General features: G+C 42.7%; 1 protein-coding gene across 2 annotated transcripts in view; it reads left to right on the forward strand.

Annotated features, from left to right (window-relative positions):
- Window positions 1-22,582, forward strand: part of tanc2b (tetratricopeptide repeat, ankyrin repeat and coiled-coil containing 2b) — a 159,636-nt gene that overhangs the window by 65,938 nt on the left and 71,116 nt on the right. For both annotated transcript variants that reach the window (XM_080517324.1, XM_080517325.1), the window contains 2 exons: window positions 8,063-8,134; window positions 13,066-13,245. In XM_080517324.1, the coding sequence (XP_080373450.1) occupies window positions 8,063-8,134; window positions 13,066-13,245 (252 nt within the window). The remainder of the gene's footprint in view (window positions 1-8,062; window positions 8,135-13,065; window positions 13,246-22,582) is intronic.

A 22,582-nucleotide genomic window follows, 5' to 3' on the forward strand; every position in this document is an offset into this window, starting at 1 on the left:
TAAGGCCCTCGGGCTGAAACGGGCACAGGAGAGCCTCCAATCCGGCCGTCAAATTTCAAAGAAAGACATTGATTTAACAAATTTCATAAGAGTAGCAGACACCGCGCGACACTGAGACCCGAGCTGAGGTATCGGTGAAGCTGCAATGAAACATACTGTAGTTGAGGGGCCACAAACGCCCCAATTTCATCTCGAGTGAATAATATAGTGCCATAATAATGTTTAAATGGTCTTTTTTGTTGTTGTTGTGGCACAGAGAATATGTGATAAACTTGTCTATTGTTTTGTAAAATCAAATAATTATTACAGAAAATGATCACAGTCAGTGAAATGTCAAAAAAAACAACAACTTCTATAGCTGTTACGTTATGCTTGTTGTCATAAACTCACCCTGACAACATGGCATTAAAGCTAGCTTGGTTCTCAGCTTGGTTTTGTGTTGTTTTCTTTTACATTTTTACAATTTGCTTGGTGGCTTGCTGGTGGATTTGAGCCTCTTGTGGGCCGGTTTTGGCCCACAGACCTTATGTTTGACACCTCGAAGTCAACATGTTCTCCCTGTGTATTTACAAGCTGTTCGTCACAGTCAGCGATCAGCCGTAGTGTTCTATCACCCTCAGTTAGATGAAGCGGTACAGAAAATGTACTTTAAACTTCATATACAGTTTATTTATCAACATTATCCAAGGCAACCCCATCAGTTGACGTGGAATATCTTATTTCGTGTAGGTCATGTTGTCGCTCAGAGCGCAGGTGAAGCAAACGGGACAGAAGCGTGTGTAGCAACAGCAGTCGTGTGAGCTAAAAACGGCTCCGGATTACAATTCAACGTAGCCACTGGGTAATCAAGCGTTATGTAATAACAGGACAAAGACAGATACCCCTGTAGTGCTCTGGGCGTAACTGGGATGTGGGGATATTTCTTCTTTTATTGCATCCGCTGTTGCTTGGTAAATTGGTAGATGCTTCTGATTTACAGTCTGCTCTGGGCAGGTAAGCCAATATGGGCGAACAACAAATGAGCCGTGGATGCAACAGTAAGGATTCGTCTGCATTATTTGGGTAGCAATTAAATACTGTTTAGTCTCTAAGGTGGAGGTAAAGAGGTATTTTTCCCCAGTTTAGAGGTGTGAAATATAGTCTCTTGGCTTGAGTTTATATATTTAAAGGACAGAAATGCAAAGCTGCATCATCTGGTTGGTCTACTGGGTGTGTAGTGATAAGCAGCCCCATTTATTCAAGAATATTATCTTTATTATGTCTTCTGTATGATCCGGTAGTCATAAGCTTGCAGAGGTTATTGTAAAAAGGCCATGGCCTCGTTCACATGAAAAAAGGTTTCACATTTACATCCAAGACGCAATGGAAGTTTTTGCGTTTTCACTTGAAAACGTGTGAATGGGGCCGGAGATGTATTTTCAGTTCACTTTTATCTTCTTGTCAGTAGGCATTGGGCCTTCGAAAAACACTTACAGGTGTTTACTGCCCACTCATTACACCAGAGTCTTTGCTCTCCTACTGGCCGGCTTGTTTATTTTTAGGCTCGTTAAAAAGAAACGAGTATCAGAAACACTGTGGTGGTGAAACTGTTGGCTCTGCATAGCTAGAGCACAACAGTCCATTACGGCGTCTTCCGCCACCGGAAGTTTCTGTAACTGCTGCGGTTTGTTTTCTCTTCAATATAAGGCCCCTTAGCAGTTGACGGGATTGTGTTCACCTCTCAAGTCGAGCCACATATATAATGCAGTGCATTTGTGGCATCCATTTGGATTTTCTTGTTTTTTTTTAATTCAACATTTCAAAACCAAATCCATAATGAATATAAATACTTTTTTTTTCTCCCTTTTTTGAACTTGAACACCTGCAATTTTAGTCCAATCTGATCAAACCCCACCTACACAGTTCAGTTGGAGTGGCTTCATTTCACATATAAACATAAATTAGCATTTATTTCGGCGAAACGGTGGAAGTCGTCCTCTCGAGCCCCGCTGAGCTTCCACACGGCTCCACTCCAGCATTCGTGATTTGTCAAAACACATCTCAGAATAGCGGATTCCAGACCAAAAGTGTTTCCTTCTCTCTTCACAGTTGTCTCATGGGATTTTTGTACCGAATAACGGTTATCTAGAGATTGAATTCATCATTTTCTTTCTAATTGTGGCAGAGAATGTGATTTTTATGTTTGATATTAGATGAAAACTGCAGAAATAAGGGACGAGATAAGTGGTCAGTCGATTCTCGGAGGAATATTCTTGCTTTAGTTGTTCATTCAAGTGTGTCCATGGATAATGTGGTAGGATGATGTGGTTGAATATCATTTTATAATGGCAGTTTGCCTGTGCAGTGTTCTTTGAGTGGCTCACTTCAGTACAGGATAGATTTTTGTACATAAAATGTTTTTCTCAGCAAAAGAACTTTTATTTTTTTTACTTAAGTAGCAATACAGGCACTTGAATTAAAAAAATAGTAACTTCAATGAAAATATAGATTCTACCTCTTTGCTTTAGTAAGTTAATACCTGTTATATACCGTCTATACCTTCATCAGTTCCTTCAGTGTAACTTGAACTTGTTGTCATAAAGGTTAAAACACAAGAATGAATGAGAGGAAAGTGCACATATAAGAAGCTTCTAACTCATAACAGTAAAAAAGTGTAATTTTGTGTTTATGTATGCATATAAAATATTATTTCTGTGTTACTTTAAGTGATGCTGATTAACATTTCCACTGCACCAGTGAGCAGATGTGCGTGCCCTCATATGGCTCGGTGCTGTGACTCATTAAGATGCATCCAGCATGTTGTGAATCTGATTAAAACCTTAAATGAAAATCAAACCAAAAGAGAAAAAACATTTGTCTGACACCTGAATCCGGACAGAAATGATCACTTGATCTGTTCATTACAGGAACGAGTGTCGACCAGCTAAGTGTCGACCAGCTAAGTGTTTCCCATCGCTGCAACTTGAGTCTCCAATAAAACAATTAGCTTATGCAAGAACTTCTGTGCTAATTAGGTTGGCAGAGCGCAGACTGCAATTCTGATCATCACTCAAGTAATTTGTCCAGCAAAGATGCCAAATGTTTGCCTAATCCCACACTTCAATGTGCAAATTTGCATTTGCCAGCTGAAGGCAATTCATAAGGAAAGCGGTTAACAGTTACATGAAATGAAACTTTGTTCAAGCCCGCGATGTGCCGTTCGGTGTGTGTGTGACTTTGTGATGCTCCGAGGAGCACTGGAGTTTAGTTCTCGGTCCGTTGGATCTTGGTTTCTCCTGTTGAGACGTCAGCAGAGGCAGCTTGGCAGTCAGGATCGAGGCTCTCTGCAGGAATCGGCACTGATTCACTTCTTGGCATTTTCTCTTCTCAATTATGAATTCTTGTTGTTTTTTTCCCCCCCAACACTCTTCAAAGCGGCCTATTTTGGAAAATTACCCCGCGACAAGACAACTTCATATGATTTATGATATACATCTTGGTTTTTTATTAGTGTGTGGGCGACTGGGTGCTAAATAGATGTCGGGAAGTTTTATTACCTTCGGTTGAGCACAATCCCTCCCCTCCTGTTTCGGCTTCACAGTCGTCGGGATTGGAGATTGGAGAAGTCCGTATTGGGATTTGAAGAGTGTGTATTTAATTAGAGTGATGCAACAATCTCGATATGGAATCACGATAAAATTAAAGTCGATTACGGTATTAAGTTTGCCTTATTATCTCGATGGCCCGACAGTGGGTGCACACAAGGGCAGAAAAGCTTGAGCGAATTGGAGAAGACTTTCAGGATTTGATTGAGGATCAGAAGATGCTGGAGCCGATCACCACGGCACACCTATGGACAATTTAGGTTTTAGTTTATACCAGGGATGTCAAACACATTTTAGTTCAGGGGCCACATTCAGCCTTGGTAACCTTTTAAATTTGAAATTTAAAGTTTTTTCATTGTTGTGGCATAGAATATACAAGATGAAAGCATCTCTATTTTCACAAAACCAATATCATTCTCTCCCAAATGTGTATTTTAATAAAACCTTCTGGTGCAAAATATCATGAAAAACCTTTTCCTGTATCTGTTGCATTGTGGGTGTTTTTACAAAGTCAACCTGACAGCAGGACTTTGAGGCTAGTTTGATAGCAACGAGGTAGCTGTGTTTCCTGGCAGCGTCACTAATGTCTCAGTGTTGTGTTGTGTCCACTACTCTTAAGAAATGTGTTAAAAAAAACATCCATATTTCTTTAGAAATTTTTAGAATTTGCTTTGTGTTGGGCTGGATTGAAGCCTCTTGTGGCCTGTTTCGGCCTTACGTTTGACACCCCTGATTTTTGAAAAAGACATTCTGGCACTTCTAACAGTTTAAACCTCACGGCATTTAAGTTTTCTATCCATCCACTGTGTTGGAATGTGTTCACAAGACATCAGAAGAGCCAAATCCTTTTTAATAAGAAGAAAGTAACCAATAGGAGGCGATGGTCTGTGACACAGTTAAAAAACCTCCCTTCCATCTTTTTTTAAATTTTATTTTCTTCTACTCTCAAAACTTCCCCCCCAAGCTGCCGTTGGTACAAAAAAAAATCCAAACTTTACAGCCAATTAAAAAAATAAAGTAGTAGTAGTTTTGAAGCTGTCAGTAAAAAAGCCTTCTGAAGTATGTCAATGAAGACTTATTGGTCCCAGTACTCATCGCTTATTATTCTGATAAATGGTGAGAAAAATGTAGCTGGACGTGGAGAGCAGCTGCGGTTTAATTAGTGAACTCCCCTCCTTTCCTTGTGGGAAACCTCAGATTGACAACATGGTGGTAACGTCGGCGTCCCACAGCAGCCGTCAGCACAGGTAGGAAGTAGAACTGAGCCGCGGCGTGAATCATCGCTCTGTCAGGGAAGTCGTTCAGCTGAAGGATGCAATTCTCTGGGCCCTTAATATCCAGGATGTTTTGCTTTTCACGCAGCTCCGCTGCATTTATATTTTCTTTCCATTGTTGGCCGCTGTCATTTCTTGGGGCCCCTCGAGTACGAGACGGGCATCGATTGCAGTTTCGGGGGGGGGGGGGCAAGTCAATTAGTTTCCTTTGTGCGCGATGTGATTGATCAGTCACAGGAACATAACCAAATCCATTTCAAATAGTAATTTGCTCCACCATCCCTTCGCCATATCCGTTATCTGGAGTTTGTGGATTTCCAGCCTGCTGATCAATCCTCCCTCCCCTCCACCGGGGGAGCTTAACTCCCCGTCGGACACGCACTGCGCGTCGCAGGAGGTGATTTTTAAAAGACCACAATTTGTCGCAATCACCCGCAGACAGTACCTGTGAACGGAGCCTCTTTTTTTGGATCAGAGGTCACATTGAACTGTGGAGACTGGGAGGTTCATCAAAGTCAGCCTGAGCGATGATGATGGCAGTGTTCTCCGCCGTGCTCCATGGGATCGCTATCAGATGTCACGCTGACTTCTCCCATAATGACTCTTTGTCCAAGTGCGAAATTGGCTCGCTCCTTTGACATCCCTGCACGGCAATGCAGCCTTACAGCTGCAAAGAGCTGCCGACATAGTGAGGATAGGAACTCTCCTTTCGGCCTTGTACATCCAGAGAAGGCCAAGGTTTGATTTTTAAATTGGAACTCAAACATCCTCCTAAATATTTAAAGTGTCACACACAGTCGGTGGGCTATGGTCCATGTTCCAGGTCCTTGTGTTTGATACCCCTCAACTGGCTCTCATTTTCAAATCACTCTTGTGTAGAAACTAGAAAAACTCCCAAAGTGTTTGAACAAGGAATGTTTAGAGTACTAACATATAACAACATTGATATTTTGAAAAGCAGTCCGCTATGTTATACTGGGAAACGAGCCTAAACGGCTTTATCCAACTCAGCCTCGTCGAACTCCGGAGCCGATTACAGGCAACATTTTAATCCAGAGCTTTTGTGTTCTCATGGAATTGCTGTGGCTGCAAAGGGTTTTGTCCATTTAATAACATTGATATATCACATTAGACACCCTGGATACATGAGGACAAAGCAGAATACCTGAAGAACCCCCATTGCAGCAACAGGAAGAACATATAAACTCTACACAGAAAAACCCACTCGCCCATGGAGCCTGGGGTCAATCCCAGTTGATTATGGATGAAAGAAGGTTAAACCTTTGTGCTTTTTAGTAAGAGGTACTCTACAAAAATCTTTTTTGTTTTTTAATGTGGCTCCCCTCTGAAGAATTAATTGTTTACTGCTGTTGTAGCGTGTAGTAAAAACAAACAATCTGCAAAGAATAATGCAAACCGTGTCAAAAAAAGGACAAAACATACTCCACTTACCTTAAAAAGTCGATATTTCTCCACCAAACCTTCAGCAATTTGAGCACATTTAAGATCAATTCGTCATTCAGTGCGTAATTGAACCTGAATAAAAGTTGTTTCATCTCCCGCAAAGCCCGCAGCTTCTTTTCGTTTCCAAAACTACTTGCAGGTTGTGCGACTATCGCAGGTCCCGTTTGAAGTGTTTGAAATCAAACAATATAACGACTCATTCAAACGAGACGGGGGTTTGCTATTATTAAGGCCTCAGATCAGCGTAATGATGAACAAACGGCCCGAAACGTCCCCGAAGGTGCCCGTCAGATCTGCCGCCGGAGCAAGTGTGCAAAAATCTATTACAAGCTTTTTCCGCTTCCAGTGTCACACATCTTAAATGTGTTTGCATGCGTTTGCTCTCGCACCTCGCGGTGGAAGTAATGCTCATCGTCTTCATGGCCCCCATCGATTCTGACGACATTGATTTTACGTGACGATGCGGCCCACCAGACACAAGGTGGGAATCTATTTTTGGAGGCGAGCACGTGAGGTGTTTGCAGCACGATCTGTGTCTTTGTCAGAACTGAAGGAAATGTGTCAGAACCACGCCTAAAAAGAAACCCAATGTGTTTCGATTGCATGACGTTTCACATTTTGTTTGTATGTATGACTATTGACTCAACATGGTGGGTCGGGCCATGAAGGCAAATACTGACAAATACTCTGTGCAGGACTCTTCTGCAATCAGGTTCAATCTCTAGCTGGCCCAGTTCTCATACAATCAAGCCCCATGGCTTATTCTATCTGTCTATCGACAAGCTTGATCTTTCCACCAGCGAGCCAATCTCGCCTGCTGCGTGGCTACTGGCACACACTGTGTGTGAATCTGTGATTGTAGAGATAATACTCGAGTATTTGTTTGGGTTCTCTGGGTTGACGGTGAGCCCTGCGTTCGAAACACAATGTGGGGCTTTGCCAAAATACACAATCCTTCCGAGATAAAGGGGCCTCCCTGCTTAATGCGGCAATCGCTCGTCCATCTACACGCAGATAATCCATTGGTTTGGGCTTGTTGTTGTGCATGTAGCTCGGTTTAGATTTTAATAATAGCTCACTTTATTCTGTTGGGAGTTCTTTCTTTCTTTCCAAGTCATTTGTTCCACACCTCCTCTGCTGGAACGTTTATGCTTTACAGTAGATCTATGTGCACTTGAACAGAATTATGAAACAATCCCCCGAGTGACACTGACTGTGCTGTCCATTGATGTAGCCCCCCCCTCCTCTTTGCAGCGCCATCCACTGTGGCTAATTCTGCCAGCATGCTCCCTTGGGCGTAATTGATCCTCATATCATTAGCCGTATGTGGATCTATCCGAGGGAAACGCCCACTGCTTTACCGCGAGTCCTCGCTCATTGAACCGTCCAGCCCAGTGCGCCCTTTCATCGTGGCTTGATCACAACATTGCGTTGCAACGGCGGCAACAATGCCTTTTGCTTTCTGCTCACCTGCGAGGAGATAGAGAGAGACTTTGAACATGAGCACGGGGAGGCGAACAAAGTTGAGCTTGGCGGTGCGGAGCCCCTTTGCCACAATGAGAGGCCGGCTGGGCTCCAGGAGGAAAGGTGTCGAGGGTCTGTGCGTGAGCAGCCTGCTGGGGGTCCTTCGGTCCCACACCTGGCTGATCGGGGAGGAGGAGGTGGCGCTGCTGCTGTCTCAAGCCTCCTCGCACCACCGGGCTCACTCGCTGTCTTTCTCTTTCTGCTCCTCGTCTGCAGATGGCGGGAGCGAGGACTTGGCAGACCCCCGCTCGCCCAGTCTAGAACCTCACCTGAGCCACATCGGCCAAGGTAAGCATCCAAATCTCATTTCGGACGGCTTGACATCGTACGGTAATAAACTCTAGTTTTCCGGTAAAAGCTCTCGTTACGGAGTGTACCGTGCTGGTGTGAATATGTATTATGTGAGTGAATGAGAAACGATTTTGTTGAAAACAAGCATTTGAGTTCTTTTCCCACCTTTAGCCTCTCGTTTCCTGTAATGCCCCTCTCCTGGCCCCCTTAATGTTTTTACTGAAGGAACCCGTGGAGGCCTTTTTTTCGCAGAGCTGTATTTTATTCGGCTTTATAGTTGAAAAGTTTATAGCCGCTGGAAATGAAGTTATATTTACAGGCAGAGCGCTGTAAGATGTTTTATATTCTTGTAATTTTGTCTGTAAATGGGAGTTACTTCTGGGGAAAATAAGCTGTGGGAATGTTAGCGCCTGAAAGGAAAGATTTCGGGTAATTACGATTTCATGTCTCGTTTTATTTTTTATTTTTTCCCCCCTCCATGTTTCGAGTCAAACACCTTGATGAGAAGGTGTCTGTGTTTATTCTGAGGCCTGGAGCGGCGCTGCACATCTCTTATGACAACCTAAAATAAAACACTGTAATTTTCCCTGGAGTGCTTTTGTTCTCTGGAGTTTGCCTCTAAAGTGGGACTGGCACTCCTTCTCCACCCCTCTAATCTCTGCTTTCACTCACATTTAAACAAAACAAAAAAAAAAAAGAAGAAATCTGTTGGACTCGTCTAGCTGTGAACATGACGTTCACTGAAACCAGCCTGTGTGGTAGAAACCCAGCCTGCGATGGGAACAGCCTTGATGACCTGGGACCATGCAGAGAACTACAGAGTTGATGACGTCTTTGAGTGTTTGGTCAAACTATATGAGGTGAAACGTAAAAGTTTCATGTTTACACAGCAGTGTTTTGAAAATGGTGTTCGTTTACACAGCAACAGCAGAAACACTGAAAATGATGTCGTTTTCATGTTGGGCCACTAGTTGGTGCTGTTGTTTGTTTTTGTAATGAACCCCCCCCCCCCCCCCCCCCACACACACACACACACACACACACACACGCGCAGCAGAAAACAATTCTGATTCTTTTAAAAAGACAATCAATGGGGCGCACTACTGTTAAGCTTCGTCCTGAAAACAGCCTGATGCTGTTTCAATGTGCTTCGTTACAGTTTCTGCTGCTGTTAGTGACTCTAAAGGTCTGATTTACTTGCGTAAGCAATATCTTTGTGCCGTGTTTGTTTAGCACATGAGATGACTAATCGAGCCAGCTATTCTCTCTGGTCTAAACTGCATATTAACAAGCTGCTTGAGGTCATTTTTTTTTTTTTGGTGCTTTCTTCAGAAGAGATTTGTAGCAGAGCACTGGAAAATGTCAGGACATTCGCCGAACAGGGCCTGTTTTCATTTGATTAACATCATCATTTACATTATACACCAATTTATGTTGGCATTAACGGCTATTTATCTACCAGGCTAAAGGAAAGGTTGCAAGGGCAGTAGAGAAATGATCCCCAGCAGCAGAAAACAATGGCACATTTTCCTTTTCTAAAAGCCAAATGTGCTTTTTTTTGCTCAGATCGTGTGGTCTAGTACTAATGGCTCTAAATGTGTTATTTACAGTTTTGCATGACAGAGGCGATGAACAGTAAACTGGGTTTTTTATGAGCTGCTTTGTCGGGTCTCCTTGGACCATAAACACGCTGAATGTTCAAGTCACTCAACACACTATTTTGTGGTCATAGGCGGTATTGCGAGCCACTTCATGCAAGATGCAAACGATAAAAAAAGATAAAAAGAAACATCTGTAACAATGATTAATGTAATAATAAGAGCATAGCAGAGTTTGTTTCCTCATGCACGATTATGACGATTATGCGGTTATTTGCCGCTTGTTGATGAGCAAACCACACAAAACCTTTTTTTCCCAAGAAAGACCCATTATTACATTATTTATGTATTATTACAGTATCTGTGGCTGTTATTACATTTTGAAAAGACCTAATTCTGCTTGGGTCATGTAATCACTTAACACATTGTTGGTCAAATGTAATTATTGTCAAATGTCTTATTACACTATTATATTATAGCATTTAATTCACTGAAAAGGCCAGAATCCTTACATTATTAAACTTTTGATTGTCACACACATATTGATCTCATGAAGAGAAAGCATTAAAACGAGAGCTTAAAAGTCAATGAGGTAAAGATATATTGCAACATTAAATAAATTCTGTGTTTACTGAAAGGCTGCGGCAAACAAAAAGGTCTTATTAACCTGTTTCTTTGAAGCCATCCTGCACTTTGCAGATAGTTTGTTCCAAATATTTGGAGCATAAAAACGTGCAGCTTTGGTTCCGACACTGGAACAGAAAGCAAGTTTGATCCAGACGACCTGAGAGGTCCAGATGGATCATAACATTGCAGGACAGCCACCTGCAGTAATATTTTGAAATCAGACAGGAAGTCCGTGTGATGATGTGAGAACTGGGCTGATGTGGTCCTCTTACCAGCTGTTTGTCAGGACTTTGAGCAGTAGTGTTTTGAATTGGCTATCTGTTTTTTTTTTTTTTTTTTCAAGAAGAGTTCCATTCATTTGCTAATTCCCTCCATTATAAGAAAACATTTTGTACTTTTCAATGTTTTCCACAACGTTATTCACCTATATGGAGAGTAATTGGTTGATAGTGGTGCAGTTGTTTGTTTTCAATGAATAATGGAACACATTAACATTGAATTGAATCTTTGACTACCGATAATTGCTGCAAAAATACTCTGCCTCCCTTTGGTATTCATACCCGACTCTCTGTACATGTGGGGAATTTTAATATGGGAAGATATGGCCGTTATTCTGGCTGTTTTCTTTTTCTTTTGGTTTTGCTGTAACATTCTCCACTAAACGGATGGACCGACTCCAACTGGGTGTGTATGTGTGCGTGTAACTACTTTAAATACGTGTATATTTGCATTCTGCAGCCATTGTGCCTTCCCGTCCGAACCATCATCCATGCTTCCCCTGGGACCTGTCACACTGCTGCAGTCTGATAATGGTGTTTTGTGTATGTGTGTGTGCGTGTGCGTGTGTGTGTGTTTGTGCTGCAGTGTGATAATGGTTTTGTGTCTCTCTCCATTGCTCTCTGACTGTTGCTTGACCAGTTGTTTTCACAGCTCCGTCTATATGGATGAGCCAGACTGAACCCATTCGTACGAATAGATGTTGTGTTTACAGACAGACGCTTGCTTTTGTGTCCCTCAATGTGTGTATGTGTATGTGTGTGCTGAGTTTTTTTTTTTGTTTGTTTTTTTTTAAACCTAAGATGTCATAATTTGTGGTTTTTGAAGCAAGAGAGGAAAAGAGGGTGGATGAGTGAGTGAGTGGTTGTTTATGCTCCGTCTGTAATTACCGCTCATTGTGAGAGGTTTTTTTTTTTGTTTCTTTTTTAAGTACATAAAAAGCTCTCTCGTGGTCATGACTCTGCTCTTTTTCCGGCTTGTTTAAACACATTTCAGATGGTTCCAAAATCCTCCTTTATTATACAAAAATTGCAGTGTATTGTGTTACTGCGAGGCTTCCAGAGGTCAGGCAGGCTGCCGATCGGCACGTGTTGCATTCAGGGCTTCTCCGGCTTCTGGGTCACGCCAATCTAGTTGCGCTCGATAGTGGAAATGCATCACATCACAGTTTAAGGACTGAGGCGCTGATGTTGAGCGTAGTTTGCTGCATGTAAACCCAAAACAACAACTCTTAAACTGAAAAGGAAAGACCATAAAAAATGTTTGGTCAATCATCGGGGGGGAAAAAAACCCCACTATTTTAAAACCAGAGCTGTCAAAACTGTTGATTCTCAGTTCAGTGGTAGAATCTGCAGTCATTTTACATTTGGTGTTTTCCGAACTGGTGAAGACACGACGACTGATTTACAATTAGTTCTTCAGCCCAAAGCTGTATAACTGGAACAGAGGAGAATATTAACTGTAGGTATTCCTTCTGGAAAAAAAAAAGAAGCATCTGGACCTTTCCCAAAGAAACTGAGGTCAAAGCGCCTGCAGCCCAAAACCAGCCCACAGGACGACTTTGCAAACTGTATAAAAATAACACACATGGAAGACATTTAAGATTAAGTGCAGGTGAGTTTATACGAAGTGAAAACGCGAAACTTTATTGTGTCTGGTCAGTTTACACGACAACGGAATTCGGAGCCACTGGAAATCCAACTTTTTGAAACTTGAGGTGAAAAGGAGAAAACCTTTGTTTGAAGCTTCAAAGAATCCTGTCGCCCTTTTCCAGTGAGTCACACGGGCTTTGCTCTGGCAAAAATAAAAAGTTTCTGTGAAAATTCAATGCAGTGTTGTCTGTTTACACTCCTTAACAGCAGGTGGGGATAATAGCTTTTTAATTCTCCTGTATGCTAATGAACCGTGACGAACCACGGCACAATATCAGATTTGTGTTTCATTATTTTGAACACAAAGGAGGAGAGAAAAAAAATTCTAATGAAGCCATCAAAGCTGATTGGTTCTGCATCTTAATTTCACTTCATGTTTGTGTGGAAAGGAACAGGTGAGTGTTCGAGTATCAGTGGATTATCTGTCTGTTTTCAGAATCGACAAATCGGAAAACTTTGGAATTTACTCTATTTTTAGGTTCACATGATAATTCTCTGATCCGTCTGTGGCGTCTGTGCTAAAGGTTTTCAAATCTCATTCGGTAAACAGTCAGATAATATGATTTATTCACAGATAAATTGACATTTAACACATAAAATTAAGTGTTAGTTGAAGCTTGTTTTTGTGGTCTGCCAACTCCGGACCCACAGTTACAATGAATTACACACTACCTTTATTTGTCTTTTGTATCAGTGACCATGACTCAGCAACTAATTCCATCAGTTAAATGTCATCCACGTTGATTCTCCTCTGTCTCTCACCCCCACCCTGCAGGTGGCAGCATAGACAGCGACTGTGCCTTTGAGGGCGACTACGCCGTGCCGCCGCTCTCCATGACCGAAGGCATGCAGCACATTCGCATCATGGAGGGCGTGTCCCGCTCGCTGCCCTCCTCGCCGCTGCTCACCCACCAGGCCATCAGCGTCCGGCTGCAGCCGGTGAAGAAGCTCACAGGTAAACACGCTGCCACCATGATTGGACAATTCGCACAGAGTGCAACCGTCCGACTCGTTTCAGGAACTTTTGGAAGGAAAAGTGAGACCGATTCTAACCCTGACTGTACCCAGCAGGCATGATGCTCAGTCTGAATTAAAGCTCATTTTTACACGTGTGAGCGGACAGGAGTGGGATGATGTTTCACCCCCGATGCTTGTTGATAAGCATTAATCATTTAACGTAGTATTCACCCTCTAATTCTAAGGAGATGTGTAAAGCAGCGCTGGGCTCTGGCCCGACAGCAATCATTGCAATTTCCAGTCCTTGTAATCACCGAAGTCCGACCTAATTGACAGTGTCAAGAAGAGCTGATGGCCTGAAAGCTGCGGCTGGCTCGGCGCTCCTTTTTTTTTTTTTTTTTTTTTATCTCCCGCCACTAATGGTTTCCTTCCACGCTCGTCTCTGACTCCGGGAGAATGTGGGGGAAATTGCCTCCCTTCTTGTCTCCCCATTAACTGGATTATGAGTGTGTGTCACGTCCCCCGGTTCTGTGGCGAGGCGCAGGGTTCATGCGGCGGTGTTGGACATCTACAGCTTAACCGCCGCTGCTTTACTGGATTTCGAAAAATGTCCAATGACATGTTGACATTGCCTCACCCGATATTAGAGCAGCCCTCCACACTGAAGCGGAGTGGGTGTGAAAGGCCTTCAGAGCTGGAGTCGCCTGTCACCACTAGGGTGCACCAGCCTCTCAGCTTACCTCGGATCATTAACACTTCCCGGCATGCCGTGGGGACTGTGGCTCTCCCCTGGGCCCTTCAAATTATGAGGTTTTCCAGAGGAGCGCCACCACGTCGTCTCCTCCTCTCATTGTAGCAGTAACAGTCTTTGCAGAGGACTTTATGTAGACGAGGAGTTTTGATTTCAGACCCGAGCCGATCAGACTGAATCACAGCGTTTCTGCTCCTCTCTGCTCTCTGAGGAACTGTCTCCGCTCGTGCAGTTTGTAATTTATTCTCTTTTTATTCAGCGTTTTGTGTCAGGTTCTGCTTGATTTTTATGCGCGCTTTAATCTGCGTGACTCAAAGGGAATTTTTTAGAGCTGTAAATACACATCGGTGTGTATTTTAGTGTGTGCATGTACTTGACAACCGAGAATAACTTGATTGATGACGTGGCTCTGCTGTCTCATTTGTACGCAGGGAGCGGTCTCTGCGCTGGACTTGATGTATTGTACCAGTCAGGTGTTCTACTTGCCCCTCTCTTGTGCTACAGCGCATCTCCGCCATGTCCATTGTCTTACCTTTGCATGATTCGTCCGCTCACACTTGACATCTTAAGTGTCGCCGTGCAGTGGAGGTGGATTCGTGATGGCGTGAGATGGAACTGTTGGCAGGATTAGGCCTTTTCAGATTCGTGTCTCTGTCCTCTCACTGTGTGGATTGTATTGCATCGTCGAGTGAAATAAAAGAAGTCGCCGAGAACAGGAAGTGTGTGATATTGCACTCTTGTGATGAGGGATGATGAATTACGACCGAAGACAATTTACAGCAAATTATTTACACTGAGTTGAAACTCGTTAATCGGGTCATATTCACCGTCAAAGAATTTGCAATACCTTTTAAAAAAATTATTAATGAAAGCTCAACTTGAAATGCTGTAATTTCCTACTGAAAGCGCTGGTGCACATTTTCTTTGGCGTGTTAATTTGATTGTCTTTGAGCTTGGAATGAAAAGTTGAGATCACATGAATAAATATGACAAGGACACAACAGTTCAAGTGAAAGTACATCATTTCACACTAACACAGCAACGTTTTGAAAACCATCCGCACCGAAACGACTCTCTAAAAACGGTTTGACTGTTTCACTGTGACTGAATCATTTCCAAACATTTGTCTTAATATGTGGGGGGAAAAAAATATAACCTCACCAGAAAAGCTTGTTTTAGTTACCGAGTACTAATACTTTGTTACTAGAATCTGGTATCGGGAGCGAAATATTTCCTGGATTGGCACCTTTTTAACCAGCACGACGTCCCCCCGAGGTGTCCGCAGTCCTACGAGCCCCCGGAAGACCTGCGTCTGCTCCCGAGTGGGCTGGAGCGGCAGATTGTGCTCCGGCTCCACCGCCCCGGCTTTCTCACCCTTTAATTAATTCAACGCAGCATCACATCCTGCACAGCTTGACAGCACCGAGCTCCGTGTTGGCGTCACGGAACCCCGTCAGAACCGGAGGTGGAGAGAGAGAGCGAGCGAGCGAGAGAACGAACGGCAGCGGGTCTGAAGGCCGCGTGCTCTTTGATCGCCCCCGGTGGCCTCCGTCGGCCGCGGACCCTCTCTGCCCTCACGTGTCGCTTCCTTATCGGCCCCCGGGAAGGCGGGGTGGCCCGCCGTGGCCGAGGACTTGAGTTATTCCACCTCAAGGCTCTGATAGAATGAAATTGCAATGAAAGCGCTGACCTTTTTAGAGAATCATTGAGTTTGTGATTTAATCCCCCCCCTCTCCGCGTGAAGACTCTCGGGGGGGCCTTTGGACGCTCGGAGGGTCAACTCGCGCAACAGATTTGTGAGGCAACCTGGAGACAGACTGCACAACCACAGCGTACTCATTATCGAGATTTATCGCTGCCTTTCTCTGGACATGGACATAATGCCGACTGTTTTCCAGTGTGCAGGTGACATTGGCAGGCAGAATAGGTATTTATCTCGGTTTTGTTGTCAACAAATCCCAGCGGGGTAGCGGTTGGCTCTCGGGCCTCACATTGAGGAGGTTCCTGGTTTGAGTCTGCTTTTCGGTGCCTTTCTGTGTGTCGTTTCCATGTTCTCCCTGTGTTTGTGGGGTTTTTCTTCATTTGTGTGTGTGTGTGTGTGTGTGTGTGTGTGGTGGCTTGAGAAACACACAGGCGGCAGTGCAGCTATTACACATATTATCGTCTCTGCCTGAACAAGGGCAATGTTTGACTTTGACATGTAATGCAAAGAGACTAACTGCCAACATCGCAGCGTAAAGCATTATGGGATTGATGCACTGACTTATTCAGACTTTCAGGTTTTGATAGACGCCCAGTTACTGAATGTAGCTTTTTCTGGAGTTCATAACAAGTTGAGGTCATTCGAGTTGAACTTCTCACTACCACAAGTGGAAAGCGTCTCGTTCTGGGGATGAAAAGGAAAAGACGGCATGTGTGAAAGCCCTCGGAGAAGAAGAACAAGTGAACTCGTTTTTAAGATGAGCAGTGAACTTTCCTGCTCAGAACTTTATTAAACTTTGGAAAACAGTAAGGATCAGTATGTCTGCGAGCTACACAGTCAGTATTAAACTTTAATTGTGACTAGATTAAGTCCAGTATGTATAAAATGCTGGTGGGGAATTATAAATCTTTTACAGATTTCTTTTTTTTTTTTTTTTACAATTTTAAGAAATTATTACTCCCACTAAAAAAAGGATTTTAAGGTAAATACTGCCTTGTTTTACTTTACTTTCACTTGCCTGTAGATTATATTTGCTCTGCACACCCCTTACCATAATGTTTTCAGTGAAAATGGGAGCTGTTACCCAGATGGAACTTTTTGAAAACGCACTGACTCCCATCTCCATGGAAACGCAGCTTTTCTGAAACGCTGCTACAACAAAAACAAAACAATTAAACCATTATTTTCAGCTTTTCTGCCGTCTAAATGCACAGCATTTTCACAACGTTGCAGCGGAAACCTAAAACCTCTCAAAAACGGTACGTTTTTAATTGAAACGTCTTATAAACGGGGGGAGTCTAACCGTAATGCTGTTTTATGGCTAATCACTGTGGAAATATTTCATTAAAGTCCCCCTGCCAACTTCGAGGAGGATTTAGTGCTCTCACCTGACAGCCAGAAGGTCCCCAGTTCGAGTCCCTGTGGAGTTTGCTCACTGAAAATGATAGAAAATGAGTTCATGCAGATTGATTTAATTTTGACCACCATTACGCAGGAATTACTGTGAATATAATGCATCGTACTGCATTTTAGGTCAACTATACTGTAATACACTAAAAAAAGAATATTCACATTGATGAACTGCACTGAAACATTTACAAAAAAAATTTCAAATGTGCGTCCGTGATAATAATCAGAAGTTTCACAAGGGCCATTCCGAGTGTTATGGCTTTCACTATATTAACATTCACTGTGATAAAAGTATGAATGTAAATCTTTGATAGTCTAATATCACTGCTGCTTTAATAAAAGCTCTCATTATGGGACTAATTCAATTTCTGAGATGTATTGTTCAGGATGTAATACTTCCAGTAATAAAAACAGACATTCCCATTATCTTTAAATCCAACTCGCCTAACAATAATATTCTGGTAGTGGATTGAACCTCCAGGGGAGATTGTGTTCTGAAGTGGAAAAGTCTCGGTCAGGGGAAAGTTTCCCCGTCCGACTGCTTCAGCTGAAAGTTTGCCAAACTTGACTTGACTCTTCATCGTCCTCCCCGGAGGAGATCGTCTTTTGCCATTTTTTTTAATCTGACACAATTACGAGTCCCTCGGGGAAGAAGAGCGCTTCCTTTACAGAACATTTTTAGAACAAATCACGATATGAAGCTTATTCGTGTTTTCTTTTACCCGACACAATTTCGGTAAGTGGATGCTGAAATCACATACTTTACTAAATTATAACAGCAACAGTGGAAAATGTAATCCACAATACACATATTGTATTTTACACTGGGGCTGTTCACATACACAGAAAAACAACTGGCTTATTATCAGACTTCATCGGAGTTTCTCTTTTACATGTCTGTTGACACAGAAATGGGCCACTAGTTGGCGCTGTTGTTGGTTTTAGTAATGAAAGCACACACAGAGAACAATACATTAGAAACATAAAAGAAAAAAACAACGAAGACATTTTCGCTGTGGTCTCCGGGTCATGATTGCTGGTTCTGTCAGCCACGCTGCAGTGGTTGCTTGTTATGAGCCGTTGCCTCTGATTGCTTATTTGTTCTTTGACATAGAAAAACCAAGTGTCATGCTCGCGGAGATGTCGCCCCCAGTTGATTGACTGGCCCTGTGCCACTCAGAAACATTTAAAGGGAATTATATCAACATCTCTCCCCAGATTACACTGCTTTTCCCTAATTGATGGCGGGAATCAATACAATTACCGCCTCCCCATGGGTCGCCACATAAAGGTAGAAAATCACATTTACCCTTAAAACTTGAGAAAGGCCCTGATTTAATTACGCACCCTCATTTTTAACCCACTCTTGCTGCCATTATCACAGTAATATGAGTACATATGAAATCTATTGTCTCTGTGGTGCTCACAGTAATGGAGTAATATGTGATAAGTGGCTGAGCTAACTTGTAAATGGTCACTGATGTGGGCACAGAAACGCTCAGCAGCAGTGTGGTCGGGATTAACAAGGCACAGCGTGCAGAAACTGCCGAGTCAGCGCAAACGGCTCAGTGTGTGTGGGTGGTCTTAAAGGATCCATATTAAAACCGTTCGGCTCGCTTCAATTAGCTACTTGTGACGAATGCCGTGTTTCTCGATCTGTTTCATTGTGCGGTGCCATTTTTGACCCTGCAGGATAAATATCTCTGAAAGGGGGCGACGGGATCAGTCAGGGCTTTTTACATAAATACAAGGGGCTATAAGTAGATTTTAGGATATCTTACTATTGCATTCATTTTCAAGGGTTTGCGAAAACTAGGAAGTAAGGAAACAGGTTAGTTGAGGACAGCAGTGCAAAGAAAAAAATATATTCAGTTCATTAAAGATCACCTGAGGAGGTATTTTGAGGTTTACTGAAGCATGCCTTTGCAATTAAATGAGAATTACACTAAATGTTGAGAGATAAAAAACTCTTGGTGTTCAGTTAATTAGTTGCTAGATTGATCAGGACAATGAAAAGTTTGGATTTTATGATTTTGCGCCGCACACTTAATCAGAAATGTATGACATACTCTTCATCACCAGATGGGTGCTGCTTGATTGTTGGGAAATTATAAATATAGCATATTAGTAAATAACTTTTAAAACAATAAATTACCACTCAAGAAAAAAGTATTGTGATTTAGTAGACAATATGAAAGATAATATTTTGTGCAGCATTAACATGAGTATTTTATCATTCCTTTGGTATAAGTGAGTTATGTTAATAATGGGGTCATATATACAAAGAAAAAAAACTATGATTGTCTCAATTAGATTTCCTTTTTTTTCGAGTTTCTGAAAAGATTAATCAAGAAAACGCTCATCAGGATTAATAATGATATAATTGTGCATTTCCACAAAATTCATCATCAAACTGCAGCTAATTAATTGCAGCTTCCATCTGATTAATGAGGCGTGGGCGACCAACTACCTGCCGTACCCGTTTCTGAGATCAAACGTGTCTCACGTCGACAGACGTGTGTGAAAATGCAGCAATCCGTCTGTCACGTCACGAAATCGCTTACCGAAGCTCACATTGGACGTTTCCCTGCTTTCTGGATGATGATGAGGAACAATCTGCGTTCTCTCTTTGATTCGTGACGTCAAGTCCCGTGCGCTTTTCTGATATCCTGTCCCTCACGGCGCGTTTGTTTCATCATCGCCTCTTCCTCACGCTCCTCGCCTCCTCGGCCATCTGGTGAGTTTTTTTGAAATGAACACTGACATTTGGGACATCTCAATCTCCACGCTTCCTTACCTCGAGAAAAAATCCTCCCTCAATTATTATCGTTACTTCCTCCTCCGGGCCGCCCCGGACGCAGCCGACCCGCAGAACTCATTTGTTCCGCCGAGAGAGGAAACGTTTTCGGCTCCATTGTCACAGGTGACAAATAAAGAGTGAAGGTTAAAAGTAGAAAGAAGTAATTGAAACGCAAGTACGAAGCCCACGGGAGCAGCACTAAAGAAGCGGCTGGATTAAGTGCCATCACCGAGACATTTGTCATTTCTTTTTAGTCATCAGGCAAATAGGCCGAAGTGGTGAAATATCATCACTGGCAAACATCAGTTCTTTTACGGGGCGTGTTACAGGGTGTCACATATACTTGAGTGAATTGATGCACGCGGATATCGGCTATGTGTTGCACTTCATTAAGTCGTACTGACAGTGAAAATAGTGAAAGAGCACAGCAGTGAGAGATTGAAGAGATCCACAGATGTAAGTGAAAGCTTGAAGATTCTTTATTTTCATTTGGACATGCCAATTAATGTCATACCAATTAATGTCAAAATGCATGTTTCTGGACTGTAGGGTGAAATTGTAGAAGGAGAACATACAAACGCCACACAAAAAGCTCCAACCCGGATGAAAAATGGGAAAATTCTGGCCGTAAAGTGAGAACGCTCACTGCTGCTCCAGGTGATTCTCTGCAAAGTCCAGCAGCTTGATGCCACTTCAAGGCCTTTGGAACAGTTAAAACCAGAAGTGGGAATCTTCTAGACTTTGCAATGTTGAGGTTAAATCATGTTCTGTTGGTCCCCATTCTTTTGTGTTACTTGAACGCACAGTGGAGCTCCAACATGTCAACAATGGAGGCATCGGATCTCTCCGACTCCACCCTCTTCAGGAAATGAAGAAACACATCTGAATGATTACAAGCTTGTTTATTCGTTGGTCTCGGTTCACATTAAGCAATGTTCAGTTTATTTTATAGCTACAGATGACACAATGAAAGAATGATGTTTAAAACTGGAAGAAAAAAGTAATCATTTGGGAAGAAATCATTTCAAATAAAAAAAATGGTTTTGGTGAGTATGCTGAAAAATAAACTCAGTTACTGATGATGATGATAATAATAATAATAATAATAATAATAATGCTTCAGTATAAAAATCCTGATTAGAATATATATGTGTGTGTGTGTGTGTGTGTGTGTGTGTGTGTGTGTGTGTGTGTGTGTGTGTGTGTGTGTGTGTGTGTGTGTGTGTGTGTGTGTGTGTGTGTGTGTGTGTGTGTGTGTGTGTGTGTGTGTGTGTGTGTGTGTGTGTGTGTGTGTGTATATATATATATATATATATATATGTATATATATATATATATATATATATGTATATATATATATATATATGTATATGTATATATATATATATATACACACACACTACACATAATACACTACACACACTAAACATTGCCAGCAATGAAATTGGATTTGAGTTTTATATTCTGAACAATATATATATATACTATATATTTCAATTATTATTAATTGAAATGCAATTTTAAACCACGCTGCAAATGTTAAATGAAACGATTCAGTTTCATTTCTATTGCACTTGTGCCGCTACTCTCTCACTGTAACAGCGTGACCGACAACTGGAGCGAGTCTTTAACGCTTGTTGGCAACATTTGCAAGAGGTTGGAGTTGGCACCCCTGGGAAATAAGTGGGACTGCAGGAGATTAGTTAAAAAAAAACAACAACATTTAGACGAGTGAGTGCTCAGAGGCCCAACAGAAGCGAAGGGGGTACACAATAAACCCGCGACTCTGTGGGTTTGAACCCCTAAACGGCCAATAAAACATGGCTGCAAGCTGTACAAACACAGTTTGAAGGGTAAAACAAGGACAGGCAGGGATGCCTGAGCCCAGGAGGAAAATGGAGTAGCTTTTATTGAAAGCCTAGTTTCTATGAAGTAATACTGAACCCCCCCCCCAAAACCACACACACATGCACACTTATGATATGTTGTGTCAATTGGTAAAACTGTGTCCCTTTAATAATGCCCTCCCTTTCTCCCTCCCTTCTTTTTATGCCATTTTCTTGCCTGCCTCCGTACCCACCCTTCTCCTCCCCCTCCTTTTGCTCTGCGGTTGCCATGACAACAGCAGCACTGCACCATTCATCTGCTGGAGACCTGGGCTCCCGTTCCTCTCACATCTATACATAACACGCTAAGCGCTAATGCAGTCACGGACCGCGAACGAGGAGCTCACCTCTACGTGTTCTCACACACAGAGAGCGGGCTCCCCGTGCTGTTTGTGTCCTTGATTTTTTTCCTCCCCTTCCTTTTCTTGGCTCGTGGCAAAGGTTTTTTTTTTTTTTTTTGGGTTCACCTGTAAGCCGTAGGAAGGTGCTGTCGTCGCAGAGGTGTCGCCTCCGTGTCCCCCTCTTTCCCCAGTGACACAGTGACTGCTGTGTTCTTCCTTCCTCCTTCCCTTTTCCCCTCTCTCACCCTCTGTCTCTAGCTCTCTCTCTCTCTCTCTATCATTCCTCCTCCTCCTCCTCCTCCTCCTCTCGCTCCTCCCGTCAGTGCCATATCCGCCTGCCTCCGTATCATTTACTGCGACTGAAGTGAGCGCGTAGCATCACTACTGAAACCTGTGGAGATTGTCTCAGAGGCAAGAAAGAGGGAGAGCTCGTAGTCCTCCGCAC

Source organism: Blennius ocellaris, assembly GCF_963422515.1.
Source record: "Blennius ocellaris genome assembly, chromosome: 21".
In the NCBI taxonomy this organism is placed as follows: Eukaryota; Metazoa; Chordata; class Actinopteri; order Blenniiformes; family Blenniidae; genus Blennius; species Blennius ocellaris.